At 47.9% G+C, this 20243-nt stretch overlaps 2 protein-coding genes across 5 annotated transcripts; both read right to left on the bottom strand.

The window, feature by feature from the left end:
- Nucleotides 1–441: 441 nt before the first annotated feature.
- On the bottom strand, nt 442–16397 carry HOMEZ (homeobox and leucine zipper encoding). 3 transcript variants are annotated; one of them, XM_060145502.1, is made up of 3 exons: nt 15369–16397; nt 13239–13399; nt 442–3703 (listed from the first exon to the last, which is right to left on the bottom strand). In XM_060145502.1, the coding sequence occupies exons 2-3, from the start codon at nt 13282–13284 to the stop codon at nt 2106–2108; spliced, it is 1644 nt and encodes a 547-aa protein (XP_060001485.1). In that variant the 5' UTR covers nt 13285–13399; nt 15369–16397; the 3' UTR covers nt 442–2105. The 3 variants fall into 3 exon arrangements, with proteins under 3 accessions (XP_060001485.1, XP_060001503.1, XP_060001494.1); XM_060145520.1 differs by lacking the exon at nt 13239–13399 and having other exon boundaries at nt 15369–15624; XM_060145511.1 differs by lacking the exons at nt 13239–13399; nt 15369–16397 and adding an exon at nt 9428–9580.
- PPP1R3E (protein phosphatase 1 regulatory subunit 3E) lies at nt 13969–19986 on the bottom strand. 2 transcript variants are annotated; one of them, XM_060145578.1, is made up of 3 exons: nt 18998–19986; nt 16409–18684; nt 13969–15592 (listed from the first exon to the last, which is right to left on the bottom strand). In XM_060145578.1, exons 1-2 carry the CDS (start codon nt 19412–19414, stop codon nt 18259–18261), a joined length of 843 nt encoding a protein of 280 aa, XP_060001561.1. In that variant the 5' UTR covers nt 19415–19986; the 3' UTR covers nt 13969–15592; nt 16409–18258. The 2 variants fall into 2 exon arrangements, with proteins under 2 accessions (XP_060001561.1, XP_060001572.1); XM_060145589.1 differs by having other exon boundaries at nt 16409–18681.
- Nucleotides 19987–20243: the final 257 nt, after the last annotated feature.

Below are 20243 nucleotides of genomic sequence, written 5' to 3'. Positions count from 1 at the left end.
ACCTTGTTTCCTGGTTTCACTCTGTACCTTCTCTCTCTCAATCTTAACCCTATACACCCTGTATTACTTCCTATGAAAATGATCAGGTCAGAGCTTCAGGAAGATGTTTATATCTCTCCCACAAGATACAGATAGCTCCCTTATTTCCTGCAACTTGAAACAAGGTTATAAAAACAATTCTTGGCATCATTGGGGGTGGGGGGGTGGGGTGATATACTTATTAACCATGTTTTATTTCTGGATTTCACTTTTTAGCTTTGGATATATTCTCCCACTGCCGATGTTAACAAGCCACAACACTGTTCCTTGCCCTAATTTATTATACTTTTTCTATTTGCCTATTGTTTCCTCTGTGCCTAGTTACTATTAAATATGTTGATTTTCCTTTCTGTTTGGTAACGGTTGGAGACACAGGCTTACTAAAGTACACAGATAATGAAATAAAGAGGATGTCCTTTTATTGCTACTGCAACTCTATTGGTATTACAAGCTCTCAAATGGTGGAATGGGCAAAGAACACTACCACTGAGATCAAACATTTATTCTTCTTTGGGTACTAAGGGGTAGAAATGAGGGATTAAATGGGTAGGCCACTGGCAGGCATACCTTAAGCAAAAATATTGGAAAAATGTAAAGATAGCATCTGCCAGAAATAAATTTGGTCTTGGGAATGACCTTGTAGCTGAATAGGATCCCACTACCCTTTCTGAAACTGAATTTATTTTAAAGGCATTTCTAAACTCCCTCTCTTCTGAGCAAGAGCCTGTGCTGTAGCAGGTGCAGAAAAAAGTCTGCCTAGTGATAGATACTGATCTACTAACTTTTCAAGTTTTTGTTCTTTTACTTTACCTCACTATATCCTGCCACTTCAAAAATAAATAAAAAGTATACTAAATCAGAAAGTTAATGGATTTGGCTCCATTAATCTCTAAACCATAGAAGTGGCAAAGTGGAAGTGAGAGAAACAATTTTATTTTTGGCCTTTTTATTATTATTCTAGCAATTTGGGGCTTTCCACTTTTTTATTTCTAGATGGTTAACCCACTGATACCTTTATATCCGACCCCAACTGATGAAAACCATTCTAAAACATCAATTAATTCAGTTAAGGACCATGGTCCCTCTGTCTCCAAGACAGATCGTATAAAGTGAGGGAAAAGTCTCTTTTCTGGACACATTAAACCAACACCAAAAAGATAAAAAAATCAGTCTATGTCAAGCTAGGCAGGAGGGACTGTCAGGTTTGTAAAACCAAACCTGGAACCTACCTGCACTGTCCTTCCGAACAGTAGAAACCATTCCCTCTCCTCTCTACCTCTCTGTAATTCTAATTCTACTTTTTTTTAAAGGACATCTCCCCTAATTCCCACCTCCAATAAATATCCAGTCTAAATTATTCTCCACCCAATTATTAAACTTTTTCACAAGCTCCGGGGGCAAGATTTACCCTGAGACAAATAGTGAACAGAATGGGGGTTTGGGAAAGATAAAAAGGTACAAGGCATAGTGGTCCAGTATTAGAAACGAAAACATTCTGCTCCCTGTGTGACTCAATAAAGCAGCAGGAAAACATATAAAGTCAAGCTGGTATAAGGAAGAGGAAGTATTTGTGATTGACTGGGACATACTGAGATTCTTGGCTGCATTGTGTGTGGACTTGTGCTCAGAGAGAAAAGAAGGGGTGCAAGGCAGCCTTATATTCCAAGGAAAATGGTGGGGTGGGACTGGGGGATGTACTGGAATCTTTACACCTCCTTTCTAGTCCTCCATAGATGTAGGCCGTAGTACACTAAGGGGAAAGAACAGCCAATACGAGGAGAGCAAGAGCCTTTTCCCGGCCCCATAGTTTGGACCAGACCCATAGCACTCTTCTCATTGAGGCTGCAGGCCTGGATTTCTGCCCATCCAATCCCCACCTTGCTTTGTCCTCCATGATCATCCTCCCTGGTCCACCCTTACTACATCCCGCTGTCCCCCACCCTCAAAAACACAAAGCTTTTCAGTTCTTTGCCACAAGGTAAGTAAAAAAATGTGGTTTCTTTGTTTAAACAGTTACTAAGTTGGTTCGTCTTTTAGTAACAGACCTCCCCTCCCCCAGTGCACCCTCAGTCCTGGATGATCACATCATCATCGTCGTCGTCGTCGTCTTCCTCCTCCTCCTCTTCATCCTCATAATCTTCTGGCAGTTCTTCCTCCTCCTCTTCCTGCTCTTCATCTAGACAAACCACCACTTCAGCTGGCTCAGGTAATCGAGAGTCAAACCAATCCAGTACCTGCTGGGTGCTAAGCCTTGATGCCTGACTCAGTTGAGGGATATCACTTTCCCGTAGCTGTTGGTGGGTTGCCCAGTACCTTTCCAAGGGTCGTATATCTGGTGGGGGTGGGGGGATCGGCAGAGGTGGTGTCTCAGCCCATTCATTCAAGGAGCGGGTTGAAGGTGGTGGTGTAGGAATTGCTGGATCCTGGAAACTAGGGGCACCAGGTACTGCGTTGTCCCGAAACCATTTTAGTTGCCCATGCTTCAAGGCATAGCGTGTGTCACCAAACCACTGAATAATCTCAGGCCGAGGTAAGCCAGTGATCTGCTCTAATTTATGGTAATCCTCACGCCGTGCCCACTGGCACTGTAAAAAAAACGATTTGAGGATAGCCAGCTGCTCTTTGGTTTTGCGCTTGGTCTTTCGCTGACGTTGCATATCTGGGGAAAGGTACTCTGCAGGGCCAACCCTACCAGGTGCTGAGTTATGCCTTAGCCCCTGGGGCCAGGCTGGCTCCAACTGTGGGCGTAGTGCCTGTTCATTGGGTGACAGCGGCTGTGGGATACAGCCCAGTGGCTGGAGGGGTTTAGAGGTGGCAGTAGCTCCATTAGCCAGTACCTGGAAAGAGGAAGAAGAGGTAGAGGAAGGAGGAGTCACATTAGATGCTGACTCCTTCTTACAACTACTGGCAAGTAATGAGACGGGTGGAGGCTTATCCCGAGCACGGGGCTGGTGGACAGCTGTGGAGTGGTTCCAGGAAGCAGTACCTAGGCCGTGTGACTGGTTGGGAGCCTTGCCTGCCTGCTCCTTAGAGAGGCCACTGCTTTGAAGATCCTGCCAAAATTGTGATTGGTGGGGGAATGCCCCACTGCCAGGTGCCATCAGGGGCTCCTTTGCTTTCTGGTGACTCAGTGGCTCTGAGGGCTCTGAGGGCTCTACCTTCAATCCTTTCATCTGGGTGGGCTCGCCAAGAGTCAGGGGAACTATTCCAAGACCAACTTGTTCTGGAGGTGGCACTGGAGAAGGAGGCACCTCCTCTGGGGGCCGCCCTGCATGATGAGTAAAAGAGAGAAGGGATTTGAAATGGAGTTGGTCCCGATGGTAGACTACTCGGGCTCGAGTCTCTTCAATTTCTTCGGATGACCAGCTAATGCCACAGCGGAGGCGCTGGGCCATGAACCAAGTCTTGACTTTCTCCATCTGCAGCCCATAGCGTAGGCAGAGAAGGGCAATGTCTGCTAAACTGGGATACGGAAAGTAGCTGAAGGTTTGTAGCAAGTGTTCATTGCCATCCAGCTCACTAGTCTGGGCTGCTTGGGTCCACACAAGTTGTAGCTCCTCAGAGATGGGAGGGAGACAGATGAGCCCCGCAGGGGAGCTATTAAGACCGCTGGCCTCTTTATTAGGAGGCATGGTGCTTTCTGATTTGTGCCCTTCAGAGATAGCTGTAATAAGAAGAGAAACAGCTCGATCACTGGGGCTCCTCTTTCAACCCATTTTTCAATTTCTACCAAACAAAACGTTGGACTCCAATACAATCAACTTCTACGTGTACTGTGCTGGATTGCTTTTAAAGTGCATAACAATTTCTCATTTAATTTTCATAACCTTGTGAATCATCAGAGCCTGCTATAATTCCCTTGTAAGTATGAAAAAACCAAAGTCCATAGAGGTTAAATTATCCCAAGTCACAAGACTAGTGAGTGTTGTCACCAAAAACGAAATCTGACTTCCGAGGTTAAAAAGGAAAACATCCTTATAGCCTTTATCTTTCCCATTCAAATTCACTTCACCCTCTAAGTTAATGGAACAAGAATGACAAAACTAAGACTCACCAAGAAAACAAGAAGAGGTGTAATCCCAGAACACTTTAGCTCCTAACAGATTATCTCTAGAGTTATCTCTAGATTATCTCTAGAATATGGAAAGGTTAAGAATACAACGTGTGAAAATCTAGAAGGTAGAATAGCACAGTCCCTCTGCCCAGCCCCCTTTTCTTTCCCTTCTTGGTGGGTGAGTGTTAGGGGGAGGGGATTGATGGGGTTTTTTTCTAACTCTCAGTAGGATAAGATAGGTCAGCTATCTGGGATAAATGGGGCTCACTCCCCCTCGGTTTTTGTCTGGTTAGGGTAGAGGGAGGGGAACGTTTCCTACCCCTGTCATCCTCAGAACAAAGGTTATTCCCCTCCCCCCAGCCTTTGTCTCTTCCAACTGCTGAGTCTCTCTCCAGGGAGCCTAGAGAGCTCCCTCAGACCTTAGCAGCCCCTCCGCACAAGACGGGAGGCCCTCAGCTATTATCTTTTCAGTCCAGCTTTCTTCTCAGAACCAGGTGGGCTCGCTCATTATAAACTGTAACCGGGTCCTGCAAGCTACCCAGCAGCACCAGGGCTCCCAGGGTCATCGTGGCTGTGGGGACTGCAGGGAAAGCCTGACTACGCTTCATTCTTGGAAACCTGCTCAAGCTATTTCCCAGAATAATTCTGTTGACCAATCTTTTTTTTTTTTTTTTTTTGGCCATGCCTGAGGCTTTTGGGATCTTAGTTCCCCAACCAGGGAGGAACCCGTGCCTCCTGCAGTGGAAGCACAGAGTCCTAACCACTGGACCGCCAGGGAGTTCCCCGTTGACCAAATTTTAACTCGGCTCCCTGTGTGGGCATTAGAGACTTTAAAACATCTGTCATCCTTTACTCTTAGAGGAATCCCATCTGAGTTTGTAAATATTACTTCTGATATGTTATGGATAGGACAGGATTCCGATATAAATGCTACATGATGAATTGAGAAAAATCTCAAGTCCAGAAAGTTACACATAGTGCAGTGTAATATCGGGGATTTTATATGATGAGCAGAAAACTTCGGAAGCATTCTAATGGGTGTCACCGTTCCCTTTTAACAAGCAAATCTTAACAAACTGAAGGCCATGCAGACCCTAGAAGCAGTACAGCTTGAAGAGAACCTTAAGAGGGTAAATGAAGGCAGCATGGCATAGTGGGTTAAAATATGATTAAGGCCAGCCTGCAGTTTGAATCCCAATTCTGCCACCAGCCATGTGATCTTGGGCAAAAGCTACTGAACTTATAGGAGCCTCAGTTTCCTCATGTGTAGAAAATGGAGACAATGTTGAATGTATGTAAAGTTACATATATTTTTACAGAGCACCTACTGTGTGCTAGATATCATGTGTAGGCAGGGCCTAGAGCTGTTAGAGGTGGAGGTCTGGGGTGAGGCAGATTTGAGGTGAATCGCAGCTTCTCCACTCCCTAGAGTGCTCGCTAAGCTTTATTTTCCCATCAGAATAAAAGGAGGTCATAACAGCGTCTACCTTGCAAGTTTATGACTAAATCAAAAAATGCAACTGATGGGCTTCCCTGGTGGCGCAGTGGTTGAGAGTCCGCCTGCCGATGCAGGGGACGCGGGTTTGTGCCCTGGTCCGGGAGGATCCCACGTGCCGTGGAGCGGCTGGGCCCGTGAGCCATGGCCGCTGGGCCTGCGCGTCCAGAGCCTGTGCTCCGCAACGGGAGAGGCCACAACAGTGAGAGGCCCGCGTACAGAAAAAAAAAAAAAAAAAAAAAAAAAATGCAACTGACGTCATGCCTAGACCAAAGTAAAGGCTCAATAAATTAGAGCTTTTATCATTGCTTCAGCCTCACGGGCTGATTCTGATATAAGGTAATGCTCCTCTTAGACAACAGGGGAAGTGAGGCAAAGACTGAATCCTTTAAAATGACTGTTTCAGTCTGTTATTGCAGTCTTAATCCTAATGAGCAGTGGAGGAAACCAGGGTGTCTTGATTTTGTACTTTTTATATTTGGGGAGTTGGATATAATTCCAGAAAGGATTTTGCAACTTTTAAAAAGTAGCAAAATCACTGCTTTAGAATTGAATCCATAATTTGGATATAAGTTCTTTTTGATTACTAGGTGAATTGCCAGTGTGGTAGCTCTACCTTTACCCTCCAGGTCCATCCCAGACACAGCTGAGGGGCTGTGAGGAAGTGCTTGCACAGCCAGGCACTAAACTACCATTTGGAAATTGTGGCCCACCAGGAACGCCACCAAATCTAAGCTGGAGAATACTTGATGTTCCAGCACTTGACATCCACTTAACCTTATCTGTGTCCTGTTTTTTAAGGTCACAGTAACAGTTCAGATACGAGGAAAAGGTAGCGTAAGGAATAAAGCAGTCCAGTGTGAGGATGAAGACTGCCAGACAGGAAATAAGGCAGGCACAGCTATAAGCCCACCAGGAAGCATTTTACTTTCATTCATGTGGTTTGCTATTGTCAGATTCCCATATCAGCTTGATATTTCAGTATAACATACAGTAATGGAAAGGTCATATCTGGTGTACTTTATGTATCTACAGTTTCCCAGTGACACAAAACACAAGTTGTGGAAGACTTCCTGATACAGAATGGTGGCTTAAATCAGGGCACAGATGTAGAGCTGGTACCTCCCTGGAAGAATCTGGCTTTGATATAGGAGAAAACTATCCAGGGAGTGGCTCATGAGAACTATAACAAAGAGGGTAGACCCTACAGTAATCAAAACCACAGTGAAGACACTATAGTGTCTTATGTCCTTGTACTTCATTTGGAGATGGGAGAAAAAGGGAAGGAAAGCTGGAGAAATAAGGACTCCTCTGAGCAGAGGTGGTGGCAGTGGTATTATCAATTCTGAATTATTACTAAACTTGTATCCATGCCAGACACGCCCCACTGCTACTTAAAATCACTAATAAAAAATATAGTCAGGGTAACACCCTTATTTCCCTTTGGGCTTTCCATACCCCTGGACAAAAGGCAGAAAAGAATGGGCTGCCTTAAACTTCCAGTGTAGGTGTTCACACAATCCTAGGAAAAAGAGGTCTTCAGAACTTGAACCTAGGCTGGGAATTCCCTGGTGATCCAGTGGTTAGGATTCCGCACTTCCACTGCAGGACTGCAAGGGGCACGGGTTTGATCCCTGGTGGGGGAACTAATCCCGCATGCTGCACGGTGCCAAAAAACCCTCGAGCCTAGGCTTATGGTTAAAAGCAGGAAACAGTTCAAGTGAGAGACCAGATATGAGCCTGCTAAATTCCCTAAATCTTTATTCAGAGAACTGAGGTATGTTTCTGAATGAAATGTGTTTTGGTGATAGTTTTCAAGGGCCTTAAAGGACTTTTAGTGATATTCAATTCATGTGCTTCTCAACTTTTTGGATCATGAACCTCTTTGAAAATCAGAAGTTATAAACTCTCAGAAAGTTATGACTTACTGCCCCCCCCGCCCCATAAACATTCACACTTACACATTACATAAAGTATAATCTCCGGGGGTTTGCTGATTGCCCAGAAGTCCTGGTTAATAAACTCTGCCTTATGTCCTCCCAACTTAATAAAAGCAATGGTGGTAATGCTTAAAGAGAAACAGTTTATGAATGAATGGAAAGAATGGTTGGAAGACTCAAGAGAATCTGAATTAGTCTAGAAGCAACTAGGCATTGGTGATATTAGTTGGAGAGAGTGGAAGTGAGGGGTGTTCAACTGGGCCAAAAGCCTGGCTTAACTGACCCCTACTGGATTACATTATCAATACCCATAGTGCACTGGAAACTAGACACTGGTAGGCTACTCTAGTATGGCAAAGTCAGCTGCTTCCTTCAGCTGCCCTATGTGCTTAGGCCAGTTGTGTGTAATTCCAAACCTGCTTAGGCTCATTGTTTTTCTGTATATAATAATTAAACATCACATAAATCTATGAAAAATGAGTGCATTAAGAATTGTTTCTGGGAATTCCCTGGCAGTCCAGTAGTTAGGACACCGTGCTTTCACTGCTGAGGGCCCGGGTTCAATCCCTGGTTGGGGAAGTAAGATCTCACAAGCCGCACAGAGCGGCCAAAAGAAAAAAACTGTTTCTATGAAAACAAAGTCAAATGCTTTGGAAAGACATAATACAAAGGAGTGTATATTAAAAATATTTTTTGAGTTGGGAGTAGGCAAGAAAACTGTAAAAGACTGGAGGGGCTGGGGATTTAAAAAACTCAGAAGTATTCTGCACTCAGATTGCTTCAAAAGTGTTTAAATTCTCACTCCACTTTAAAGAAACCAAACGTGGAAATCACAGATGATGAGAGGCAGTGGCTCCAGGCTCAGGCTGCACATTAGAATTACCTGGGAAACTTAAACCAGGGCATCAACCTCCTCATTCTGACTTAATTAGCCTGGACTGGGGCTCAGGCATAAGTAGTTTTTAAAAAGTTCTCAGGGTGTGCAGCCAGATTTGAGATTCACTTATGTCGTTTATCCTAGAAAGACAATTGGGACTGCCAATCAGCATACTTACATAAAGAAAACGCCTGGACACTAACCGAAGAGATTGGTGAAATGAACGTACTTTTAATGACAGTTCTTAAGATATGTATGCATCATTTTAAAAATTCCCAACTTTAACTGGCTTTTTTGTTTTTTCGTTTTTTTTTTTTCAATTACTGCCACCTACTTATCCTAATCATAAAAAGCGCTTCAAATGTATGGTGAGAAGGGGGTTCATATGACAAAATATCACATCTGGGCCCTCATTACCAAATAGGTCTCAGCTTGAGTCTTCTTTCAGTTTAGAAGTCTCAGATTAGGACGCAACACCAGGAACCTCTGAGGACTCAGGTTCTCACTTTCTTAGTTGGTTTTCTGAGTATGTCTGGGTAGGGGTCAGAGGGGGCAATTTCTCTTAAACCTTTCATTCCCAAAGGCAACTGCTCCCCAGGAATAAGGCCAGGTTTCTGTACATGTGTTGAGGTCGCTAGGAGGTAGTCATGGAGGGGAGGAGGGGAGGCCTGGGAAGGAAACGTTTCTCGTATCCTCCATTTCACAGACAGTCTAGAAGGCTCCAAACTGGGTCAGAGAACAAAAAGTTCCTGCACTTGGGGCGATGAGCCCCAGGAAGCAGGAGAATCTCAAACCCTCCCCTCGCCAAGGGCGTCCCTACCCAGCCTTCCCCTCCTCCCTACACACCCACTCACCCTCCCCCAGTTACAACAGGGAACCGAAAAGTCCAGAGGAGAAAGGAGAGAGAACCAGGCGACTTCGAACCTAGAATTCTCCTCCCCCCAGCGCGGGGATGGGGCTCCGGGGGTCGGAGATCGTACAGGGGCTGGGAGGGGAAGTCGAAGGGGCTGGGGATCACTCACCGCAGTCCGGCCCGGGCGGCGGCTCCCAGCCTCGCACCATGGGCCGGGGGGAAAGGGGGAGAAAGGGCAGGGGGCCTCCGGGGTGAGAGTGGGGTTGCTGCCCGGTGCGGCCTGCTCCGAGCCCACCCGCGCGGAGGGCTGGGACCGGGACTGCCCCCCGCCCCCCGCCCCCGAAAGCGCGCCCGTCTAGCCCAGCCCTGCTTCAGCGAGTTGGAGGCGGGGCGGATGGGTGGGGCGGGCTCCAGGGGCGGTGCCAAGGTGGCCAGAGTCCTGATTGGTGAACGCAGGTGGGCGGGCCCCGGCGGAACAGACTGGGCCGGCCATTGGCTGCGTGGGCCTCGGTTGAAGTCGGCTATTGGCTCCGTGGGCCTCAGCCGGGGTGGCTATTGGCTGCGTGGGGCAGAGAAGATGTCCCCCCGGGCTAGGATGCAGTGAATGGTACCCCCTCCCACCCTCGCCTTGTGGGCGCCGGATCTTCGGGGTCCACTGGGCAATGTTCCTCCTGGAATTCCCCAAGAAATTAACAGCAGTTTGCTGAACTGTCCAGACCGCCTACAACTACTCCCCATTTGTTTCCTTCGGAAGGAAGACTTTTTCAGTATCCCTTTGCCAGTCTCACACAGGAGACGCGCGTTCCCAGACGAGGGCCCAACCGCTGTCAGCAGCGTCACTGTAAACGAAGCGCGTAGAGCAACCGGGAACTTGTTCTCGAGATGGATCAAATGTCTTGGACACCCTTAAAGACGAGGATCCTAGCAGCCCGGCACCTTCGGCCACTTCCCGGGTCCAGCTGTCACCAGACAGGTGTTCTCAAAGACGAAGTGCTAGAGGAGGTCACCTCGTTCGGACTTACCCACCCGCTCCGCCCTAGTAAAGAGGACCTGGAAATGTGCCTCATATTTGGGGATCTTGGTTTTTGTTGTAAAGAAAGGGAGTGCGATAAAATGGTCTTTCCACCGAAACAGTATTCCACACCGAAATTCTGGGCCAAAAGTTTGTATAGTTAGGATTCTCAGTCTTCTGACTAAAACTTGGAAACAATACTTTCTGAAGTGAGTCTTCTGTTCTCATGCTAGTCTCCTCTTGTATTATTTAGGTCACAATAGCTTATATACCGACAATAACTTATAAAACAATTTCAGACTTTGCCCTGTATTCCACAGATCTCACCACTCCCCCTGTACCCCCTAAAAGTCAACCACCATAATCGCTACTTCTGATTCTTCGTTGCTCCAGTCTAAGGTCAAGAGCTCTTTCAAGGTTGCCAAGCATGAGAAATATATCTCTAATTCAGCTTGGAGCCCCATTTTCCGTTGCTGGCCCTGCATTTGCCCCTTCCTCCCCTCTCTCCCTCAATACATTTAGTAACAATCTCAACTCCTAAGAGCCATGCCCTTCAAACTAGTATCCTGCAAAAACATGATAGGAGTAAGTAACAGAAAGAATATTCTCAGCTTTAGAATTAGAAACTTTTGATCCCTGAGGGTTTAAGCCAGGGCTGGTGGTACATACAGAACTTCTCCTAAATCATGACTTATTACAGTACGCCAATGGTTTGTATGTAACGAAGGAAGGGAAAAGTGAAACACTGTAGGCAGCAGGCAGCCCTCAGTTGTCGATGGAGAGCTTATTGTTTTATAATCCAAACAATGAAACTGGATTGACCCGGAAGAACTCACGCTTATTTGGCTGGAAAGCCAGGCAGGAACTGTGAAAATTTAGTGGCTGCCCCTGGAGGGTTCAGTCAGTCACTCTGGGCATCACAGATCATGGGCTGGGAATTATGAAAGGTAGACAACTCAGTCACATTTCTTGTCTCAGAAGGATACTCACTCCCAATTCAGGTGTAGGGAGAAGAATCAAAGACAGATTTAAGGAAGGAAGAATCCAAGGAAAGAAGAAACTCCTCTGCCCCAGTTCTGGAGAACAGGCTGAAGCCTCCCTCCTTTATGTGGGTTTCACCCTAACACTTTATTTTTTGTGTTTTATTAATTTTTATTGGAGTATAGTTGCTTTACAATGTTGTGTTAGTTTCTGCTGTACAGCAAAATGAATCAGCTATCACCCTAACACTTTAGAAGATAGAGTGGACTGGGGTGGGGGAGTGGAAGAGAGGAAGAGGTCCAGACTTGACATTATCAGAGAAGGGAGGGTCCCACATTCAGCAAGACAGTAATCATCCCAGCTCTTCCAGGGACTAGTGCTGAAGCATGTGGATTTACCACATCATCCTTAATCTTTGGTGAAAACTCCCTCTCCCTTTGCATGGCTCAGAAATATAGCAGGACTGACCAGACACACAATGACCTAATAGCTAAGGAAGTTGGAGGAAGGGCCCTCTCTTGCACAGAACTCTTCCAAAGCATGGGAGGAGTCCCAGCAATGTGTTAATATGATCATAGGTTTTTGTAGAATTTGAAAAAAAAATTTAAACTGCAGTTGGTCAAGACTGATGTCTCTTTCCTTTCTCACTCCTCCTCCATCACACTTCTCCTTTTGTCCAGTGGCAATGAAGAGGCCACGGGCATTTGGGGATTGACTAACGAAGTTGAGCTGGGAATACATTTAGTTTGGGTGTAGGAGTTACACATCTGTGATTTGCAGTTACTTCTGTGAATAAATAGTAATTACAGTGTTATGGGCTGAACTGTGTCCTGCTAAAATTCGTATGTTAAAGTCCTAACTCCCAGTACCTCAGAATGTAACCATATTTGGAGATAAGGTCTATGCAGAGGTAATTAAATTATAATGAGGTCTTTAGGGTGAGTCCTAATTCAGTATAACTGCTGTCCTTATAATAAGAGGAAATTTGGATGCAGACATGCAGGTAGGACCATGTGAAGATATAGGGAGAAGATGGCTATCCACAAGCCAAGAGAGAGGAACCTCAGAGTGAAATCAACCCTGCCAACACCTGGATCTCAGGTTTCTAGCCTCAAAACCGTGAGAGAATTTCCACTGTTTAAGCCACCCAGTCTAAGTATTTTGTTATGGCAGCTCTAACAAACTTAATACATACAGCTTCCAGGAATACTCCCAATGTCAAAAATTCAGAGTTTATGTTATTCATTATTGCAAATTTGAAAATGCTCCAAAATCTTACACCACATATACTAAAGACATTTGGTAGTGTTTTTCCAAGTTTGACAAAAGTCCCCCCAAATTATGGGACATTATTACTTACAAGGTGTGAAGGTGAAATTTTTTTTAATTATCAAGAATTTTTTTAAAGTGATCATGGAGATGGAATTATCTCTTTACGGAAAAATTATCTATAATCATCATATAAAAAGACTATCAAAGAGCATGCAGCCAAAAACAAAATTGTGGGGAAAAATATTTAGGTTTGCCACATAGGTAATTTTAAAAATGTTATTTTTCTTGATTTTGTGATATTGTGATATTTGTCAGCTTTTTTAAAGTTGTAATTTTTAAAATATCTTTTCTCATTCTGAAATATTTATTTTACTTGAAAAAGGCCCCCAAAGTTGTATGCTCCAGACAACCGAAAACTTGGATCTATCCCTGGGACTAACGAAACAGATATGGTGAGTTTCTGCCCCAGTTAGGGAAACCCTGCTCCAGTGTTCTGTGCTCTGTCCTAAAAAACAGACGTGAGGGCTGACCAGTCGTCACAACTGCAAGTATTGAGGATTTGGAATAGCAAAAGCTGCAATGGAGTTTGCAGAAGAGAGATTTCAGACAAACCTACCACCAAACTAAGATATGAGAAGTCTGGAAAGACATTAGGGCCACAGAGAGACCCTAGGCGATAAGCCATGGAGGGAACCCATGGAAAGCCCCCACTTACCTCTTCTTGGGGTTCTGCTCCTCATGCTGACTCTACCCTTCAGCATATCCGGTTTCAATTACAATGTGTGTACTAAAGAGTGGGTGCTCTGCAGTGACATCACAACTTGGCCATTATGATGTAATGATGAGGCATCTGATTATTCTCAGGCTAGGGCTTCCCTATAAGGAACAGTCTCATTACTTGGTGGATAATTGGACTCTTTCATCATTCAGGTGATGTGGGAGTCAATACTATGTTAGAACTTGATCTTTTTCAAATAGACAGAGAGGTCCTTGCTTTTCCTCTCCATCATATTTCTTGTCCTTTGTTTTAGGATTGCCCTTGATAGACAAAAGGGGCTTTGCTTTTCCTTCCAGTGCCTAAGGAGCAGAATGTAATTTAAATGGTCTCCTTAAGAAAAGCACCCCACCAAGGGGAAACACGGGGCCTTCACCTGAGCTGTTCGCTTTAACTGCAACAGCAGCTGGTGCTGGGTGCAAGGGAGCTATGAGCTGGGCCTGGTAACTTTCCCTACCACTACCCAAAAGGGTGCCGTGATACTATAGGGGTGTCTCATACCAGGGCCGCCCAACTCCTCTACATCTCCTTCCCATCCAACTTTTGCATAGCCAGAGGACTCCAGCAGACAGGGAACAGGACTTGCAAGAGATGAGATGGCCAAGAAATGCAGGGTGCCTCTGGGTCTCTTGCCACCCTCAGCCCCAAACAAACAATACTTCTCAGTAGCTTATACTTTCTTTTCATATTTCAACTTTATTTCAAATACGAGGTCTTTTATCCAGAAGGGAGAGCAGTTGCATGAGGAGGCTGAAGTGAGGCACAATACGAGTGGGTCTGGGGCCCAGTGTACAGAGCTGCACTGTGAAGAGGGTGGGGAGGCTCGGGAAGGGTCTGATGAGAACGGTGGTTTGAGGGGGATTCAAATAGCAAACTTTCATTTCCTCCCCAGGTTAGCTATTCAATGGGTAGATTATTCAGTTGTTGTTTTGTTGTTGTTTGTTTTAGCAACTTCACTGTTCTTCAGCGATATCACTGAAAGAAGTGCCAAGGCTGGGGACATACCAGTCCCTTTTGTTTCTCTTTCTGCCTGGACAGGGAAGGGAATGGAAACTAGAAGCAGAAAATGAAAATTTCTGACGTGTCCCTTGCCATGAAAAATCGTGGGTCTGACCCTGTGGAGAGAGGCCTGTTTCATAGCCTGGGAATGGGAGGTGGTCAGGAGGCCTGGGTTTACGTCCCATCTGGAGTTGCACTAACAAATGCTCTGACCCTGCTGGGGACCCTTCTCATCTCTGGACCTGTGTCCTCATCTCTAGAGGAGTCTGGACACAGTGATCTCTAAAGACAAGCCTTTTCAGGTCTCTGGATTCTATGACCTGCGCATTGCAAGGATCCAGAGGGGCTCCAGAGAAACACAGGAGTTAGAAGCAAGGGAATGTGGGATTAGATTGGCAAGTTGAGTTAGGGCTTATTGTGAAGAGAAATGATATATTCATAAAAGAAATAATGTATTCATAAAAGAAAACAAAGGAACAGGAAGAATACTTAGGAAGACATCTGAGGTCTGGATGAGAGGAAAGGGCAAGAGTGTTCCGGCTGTGTTGCTTCAAGGACCCGAGCCCCTGACCATGGTAATGGTTTCTCTTATGGCCCTTCCCGGTCCATGGCTAACAGGTTATACCCTAAATTGCCCCCATTCGTATAGTCATCAGGCTTTAGAGGAAAGTCCCCACCACAACGCGTAACACATGACAAATCTCTGAAGTTTCTGCCAAATTGCTAGTGTTTCCCATGTCAGATTAGACTAGCAGCTTACCCCCAGGCCCTGGGGCAGCTCTGTATGGGAAGAACCAGAAGACTCATGTCTTGGCTCTGTAAAGCTGAGAATAGGGGCATGGGTGAGCCAGGGTACTTCTTAGAGAAAAAGCTCAGGAACAATGAACTCTTCTTGGTTCCCTGCCCCCAACCATTTGCATTTATCTGCTTAGTAATACTCAGGTTCCCAGAGAGGGCCCAAGCACAGACCATCATCCAGCAATTGTCCTAGTCAGGGACCCTTCTAGTGGAAACTTTAGGGAATTGGCCTGCTCAAGGCTAGCTGGGGTAGTAGGAAGGGGCACAGCATACCAACAAGTGTGGAGGACTGGCTAGGGCCAGGAGAGAATCCCAATGTATGGCAAGGCTGGAGTTCAAATGGGTTCCCAAGTTCTCCAGCAGGCGCAGGCGCAGTGGTTCCTTGCTGATCCTGCAGAGCCGGGACACGGGCACAGGAGGCAGCAGCAAGCTCCTGGAAATAGCAGATGAAGCTTGGGACCCTTGGTGCTTTGCCTTCTCCAAGCCAGCTGGGGAGGCTGGGAGGATGGGAAGGCAGAGCACAATTAGAAACTGTGGTCTTTTCCTAATAAGAGATGGTATGTGCCAAGGTTTTTTTTTTAATGGCAAGGTTTTAATTTTGTTTTTAAAGGATAATATTATGACATCATGGTTATGCACTGAGGCTCTGGAGATTTCCTGGGTTCACAATCCTAGCTCGGCCATTTACTAGCTGTGTGATCTTGCACAAAATACCGAGCTTTTCTGAATTGTTTTCTCTCTAAAACAGGAATAACATTACTCAACTCATAGGGTTGTTTTGCGGATTATAAAGCATGCAAGACACCAGATTTTAGTGGCTACGTTAGTAAATGTGAGCTCTTGCGACTGCTGATACACATAACAGTAATGCATACACATTACGCAAGAGATGATCACACACTGAGCCTTGACCCACTCTCCCGCTCCATTATCCTCCCTTGGGCTCTTCATTGGTGACTAAAAAGTGTATTGCTGGTGGCTTTCAGTATACTTTCTCTCGTCACTCTGCTGGAACTTTGACCTGAGGGTGATCCACAAGATGCATGAAATTCTTTGTTTTTTCCACCAGGTGAAGATGATGCTTAAATGGGCATTTGTCTGAGGAATGACCCAGGGTTTCTCTCTTTCAGCCATTTTTCTTCAAAGGATTAAAGATTTGGAGAGGAGGGGCATGGTAATAAGCCCCATACTCTATTCTGAACGCATGTATGGGCACGTGTGCGTGTACCCTCGCTCACTAAGAGATAAAAGGGGAATCCAGAAAATTTTGAGAAATCAGTAACAGATAGAAACGGGTGTGGGGAGCTGGTTACCTGGGAGCTCCTTGTTCATCTGCAGCATCAGGAACTGCTTTTCCCTCTTCTCCCTTCTAGAAGACTGTCAAGAAGGAGCCTGAGGGAGGAAGGTGGATCAACCATGGTCTTGGAGAAAAGGAAGTAGGTTCTCCACTCCTTCATCTTCGACAAGGATGAAGAGGGAGGCAGATGGAAATAGAGAAAGTGAAGGTAAATACCGTATATGCTAAAAGAAAAATGAAAGTGATGAGAAGGGGACAAGGAAAGAGAAAAGCAAAGAGCTTAGACATTGGGTGAGAAGAGAGGAAAAACACACAACCAGCTGAGGTTAACCAGGAGAGACATAAGGCATAAATGTGAATGGGGAGAAGAGTCCAGCTTTCCCATTTCACTTGCTCAAGGTATGGAGCAGACTGCCATCTTCTGGTACCATTTAATTTTCAAGGTGCTCTGATTCTTGGTTTAAAATGTTTTCAGTTTCTTATACCTATAATCCTTTATACTCAAGAAAGTCCCCAACGTTGTTTCATTTTGGGGGCTCCCAAGCATCATTTTCCCCTAGAGAGGCACCTCCCCAAAGCTGTCTCACAGCACCCAGGCTGGAAGTCTGTTGGGTCAAGAGCAAAAGCAAGGGGCAGAGGATGAGCTGTGGTTTGAAAGAGGCCCTGGAATACCCTGAGGCTGCAGGCTGGTTGCTGCAGACTGGATGCTTTCTGGGCTCTGGAACATGTGTCAAAAACTGGAGAGCCATTCTCAGGCCCAATCACACGCTTGGGGTGCTGTGTGTTCTGAACTGTAAGCACTCCAACCGTAGGCTGGAGAATGTGGCTTCTAATCCACACTCTGCCCCTCACAGATCATAAAATGTCAGAGCAAGAAGGGGCCTAAGAGATCACCTAATCCAAATGCAGTTTCTCAAGGAGGAAACTCTGGCCCAGAGAGGTGAAGTAACTTGCCCAAAGTTATCCAGCTCGTCAGTGACTTCCTTTTCTTTTGTGGCAGAAGGAATCCTGTGATTCACCTGTCTCTTGACAAATACAGTCCATAAAGTGCTTAGAGGTCATTAGAAGGCACCCAGAAAGGTAAGGCTGGCATTTTTCTGGAAGCCCCTGAGTGCACCAACACCTTAGGCACCGCATTATTTGGCTACAAGGACAAGCCTGGAGTTGGTTTTACTTTCATTTTCATCCCCAGGGCTGCCTGGAGGCTGGAGGAAGGAGCTCTGATGCTACCTGCCATCACTCCCCAGCCAGTCAGTGAAGACTGAAGCTAGGGGCTGGGGTGACAAGCGAATCCTGTCATAATGTCAGGGGCTGGGGAGCAATGGCCAAGTTCCTGGGACTTAAGCAAGGCAATTATGGGTGAGTTAAAGCTACGATGGGCAGGGCTGGGGAACCTGCGGTGGCTAAGGCCAGTAAGAAGAGGGAATAAGCCAGCAATCTAAATGATTTCAACTGTGGTGGGCTCCTAGTTCACACAAAATATGTCCTCGGTCCCAGAGAGTTACCCTCAACCTTTGACTGCCTAGGCCGGACGGACCTACTCACTTTCTCCCAATGCCCACTCACGGAAGAGAACGTCACTATCGTCCTTTTGCTTCTTTTCTAACCTTCCAGCACGCTTTCCGTCTCCCTCCTTCTATGACTTGGGTTCCTCCACTCACATCCACCCCAACCTCCCCAACTTTCGTTGATTCTACCCACACCCCACACCCCTTTGGTTTCCCCCATCCTCCTCGCCCTCCCGGGCTTGACTCTCTGGGCAGCTCCCCGCCAATCTCGGTTTCTCCCATTCCTCCCCACCAAATCTTCGGGATCCCCCAGCCCCCCGGTGCCTTTGATTTTTTTCCGCCGTCGGCCGCAGGCGTCTCAGATGAAGTGGATCCAGCCCTGTAGCTCCGGGGCTCCACCACTGCCCGGGTGCTCGGGCCCACGTAGAGCATAGTCACGGCCGCCGTTGTTGTCCCAGAACTCGTGGCCGCTAACGCGGTAGCGCAAGGCGAAAAGCAGGGCGCCACCAATGGGTGGCGCCGGCAGGCGGAAGGCGAAGCGGTCGGCGCGCGGCGGGGGCGGGGCCGGACCGGCATAGGCGGCGGGCTCCTCGCGTTGGGTCCGCCAGCCGTCGGCGCTCCAGCGCACGCTCACGCGCTTCTCGTAGGCCAGGTCCAGCACGCGCGCGCTCCCGGCTACGCCCAGCGGGCCCGCCTCGGCGCGTTCCAGGCAGATTCGCTGCGCCCGCAAGCGGGCCGCGAAGCCAGGCTCGCTGGCCGGCTCCAGGGCAGCGCGCGCCTCCTGCTGGGAAAGGGGGAAAGGAGGAAAGGGGAGGAGGGAGCCCAGGAAAAGGGAGGGGAGGGGAGAGAGAGGGGGCGGGGTCAGGGCGAGGCACGGGACCAATCGGAGGCCGACCCCGGCGTCCGGGCAGTCAGAGGGGAGCCCTGCTGGGAGAGTGGCCTAGAGCCACCTGCCAATGGGGACACCAAAAGGGATGAGCGAGAGCAAGCCCAGGGTTCGGGGTGGAGATGGGTGCTCCTAGATAAATCCACTCCCATAAACCCGCCGAGGCCAAGTTGGGGAGGTCCCGGGGAAGGGGCGTACCTCTGCCGCCTACCTGGAGACCTCGGGCGCGGGACTGGCACGGCGCGAAGTGGCGAAGGGCGTCCCTCTGCAGCTGGACCTGCACGTGGCGGGGTACCCGGGGCAGCTCTCCCGGGCGGAAGCGGCGCACCGCGGTCAGCTCCAGCCCAAGCGCGTCGGCGAAACGCACTCTCTTACGGGTGTCGGGGCTGCGGTTGTAGGGCACCCGGGTACCGCTGCCTCCGGCGGGCGCAGAGCGAGCCCTGCGCTCCCGACTCGGAGCAGGAGCTCGGGATCGGGCCCCGAGGCGCGTCCCGCCTTCGCCTGGCACCTCCTCCGGCTCCTCCTCGAGGCTGGGCCGCTGGCTGCGGTAGTAGGCGCGCTCTGTCAGCGCGGCGATGAAGCTCAGGTTGCGGGGAATGTCGGTGCGGGGGGACCGCTCGCGAGACATGGCACCCCCCGCCCCGGCGGAGCCCTCCCGCAGCGCCACCGCGCTGCCTTCCTTTCCTGTCTCCCACCCGCCTGGTGTTGGCGCAGAAGCTTCAGGCACCCTTCGCAGTTGCGTACTCTCCTTGCTGTCACCTCCAGAATCCTCCACCTCAGCTCCCAGGGTATTTGACCATCACCTCCTGCGTCTCTCTGCTCTGAGCGTGCGCTCAGCGGCGCTCACCCTCCGGTCCCGCGGCCGTCGCCCACAGCCCTCTGACAGGTGGCTCCCCATCCAGCAGGAAGTGGGCACTCCAGCCTACAGGTCCTGAGTGAGACCACTCTGCCTTTTTGCTTTTTTTTTTTTTAAAGGCCTCAGCCTTTCGGCTCGGGAAGAGTTAACGCAGGGAGTAGAGAGTAACCTTTCCTTTCCTTTTCGGGGAAGTTTCAAAAGGCCCAGCCTGTAACTTTCTCTTCAGGGCTCAACGTCTTCTTTCCCAAACCCTAGCCTCCAGGTTTGGGAGGATGATGGGCGAAAACATGGGAAGGTCACGAAAGCTAGTTAGAGCCTCAAACAGAAGCTGAGATGTGGTACTCAAAAGGGTGGGTGGCCCATTTGAAAGAGTTCTGAGCTGAGAGTTGTGGAAAGACATAGTTTCGGGTCTCACCTCTGGTGCTATTTAGCTGCGTGACCTTGAGGAAGGGACAACTTCTCTGGACCTCAGTTTTCTCATCTGTAAAAAAGTGGATTAGAGTTCTGATCACTAACCTGACTGTACGCTCTTTGACGGCAGAGGCTGTGTCTGATTCATGGTCAGTTTCAGCACATAGTAGGCCCTCAAATTATTGAATGA

Source organism: Lagenorhynchus albirostris, chromosome 1, assembly GCF_949774975.1.
Source record: "Lagenorhynchus albirostris chromosome 1, mLagAlb1.1, whole genome shotgun sequence".
NCBI lineage: Eukaryota > Metazoa > Chordata > Mammalia > Artiodactyla > Delphinidae > Lagenorhynchus > Lagenorhynchus albirostris.
The sequence above is the reverse complement of the archived record's forward strand: the minus strand, read 5'-3'. Positions and strand labels throughout refer to the sequence as shown.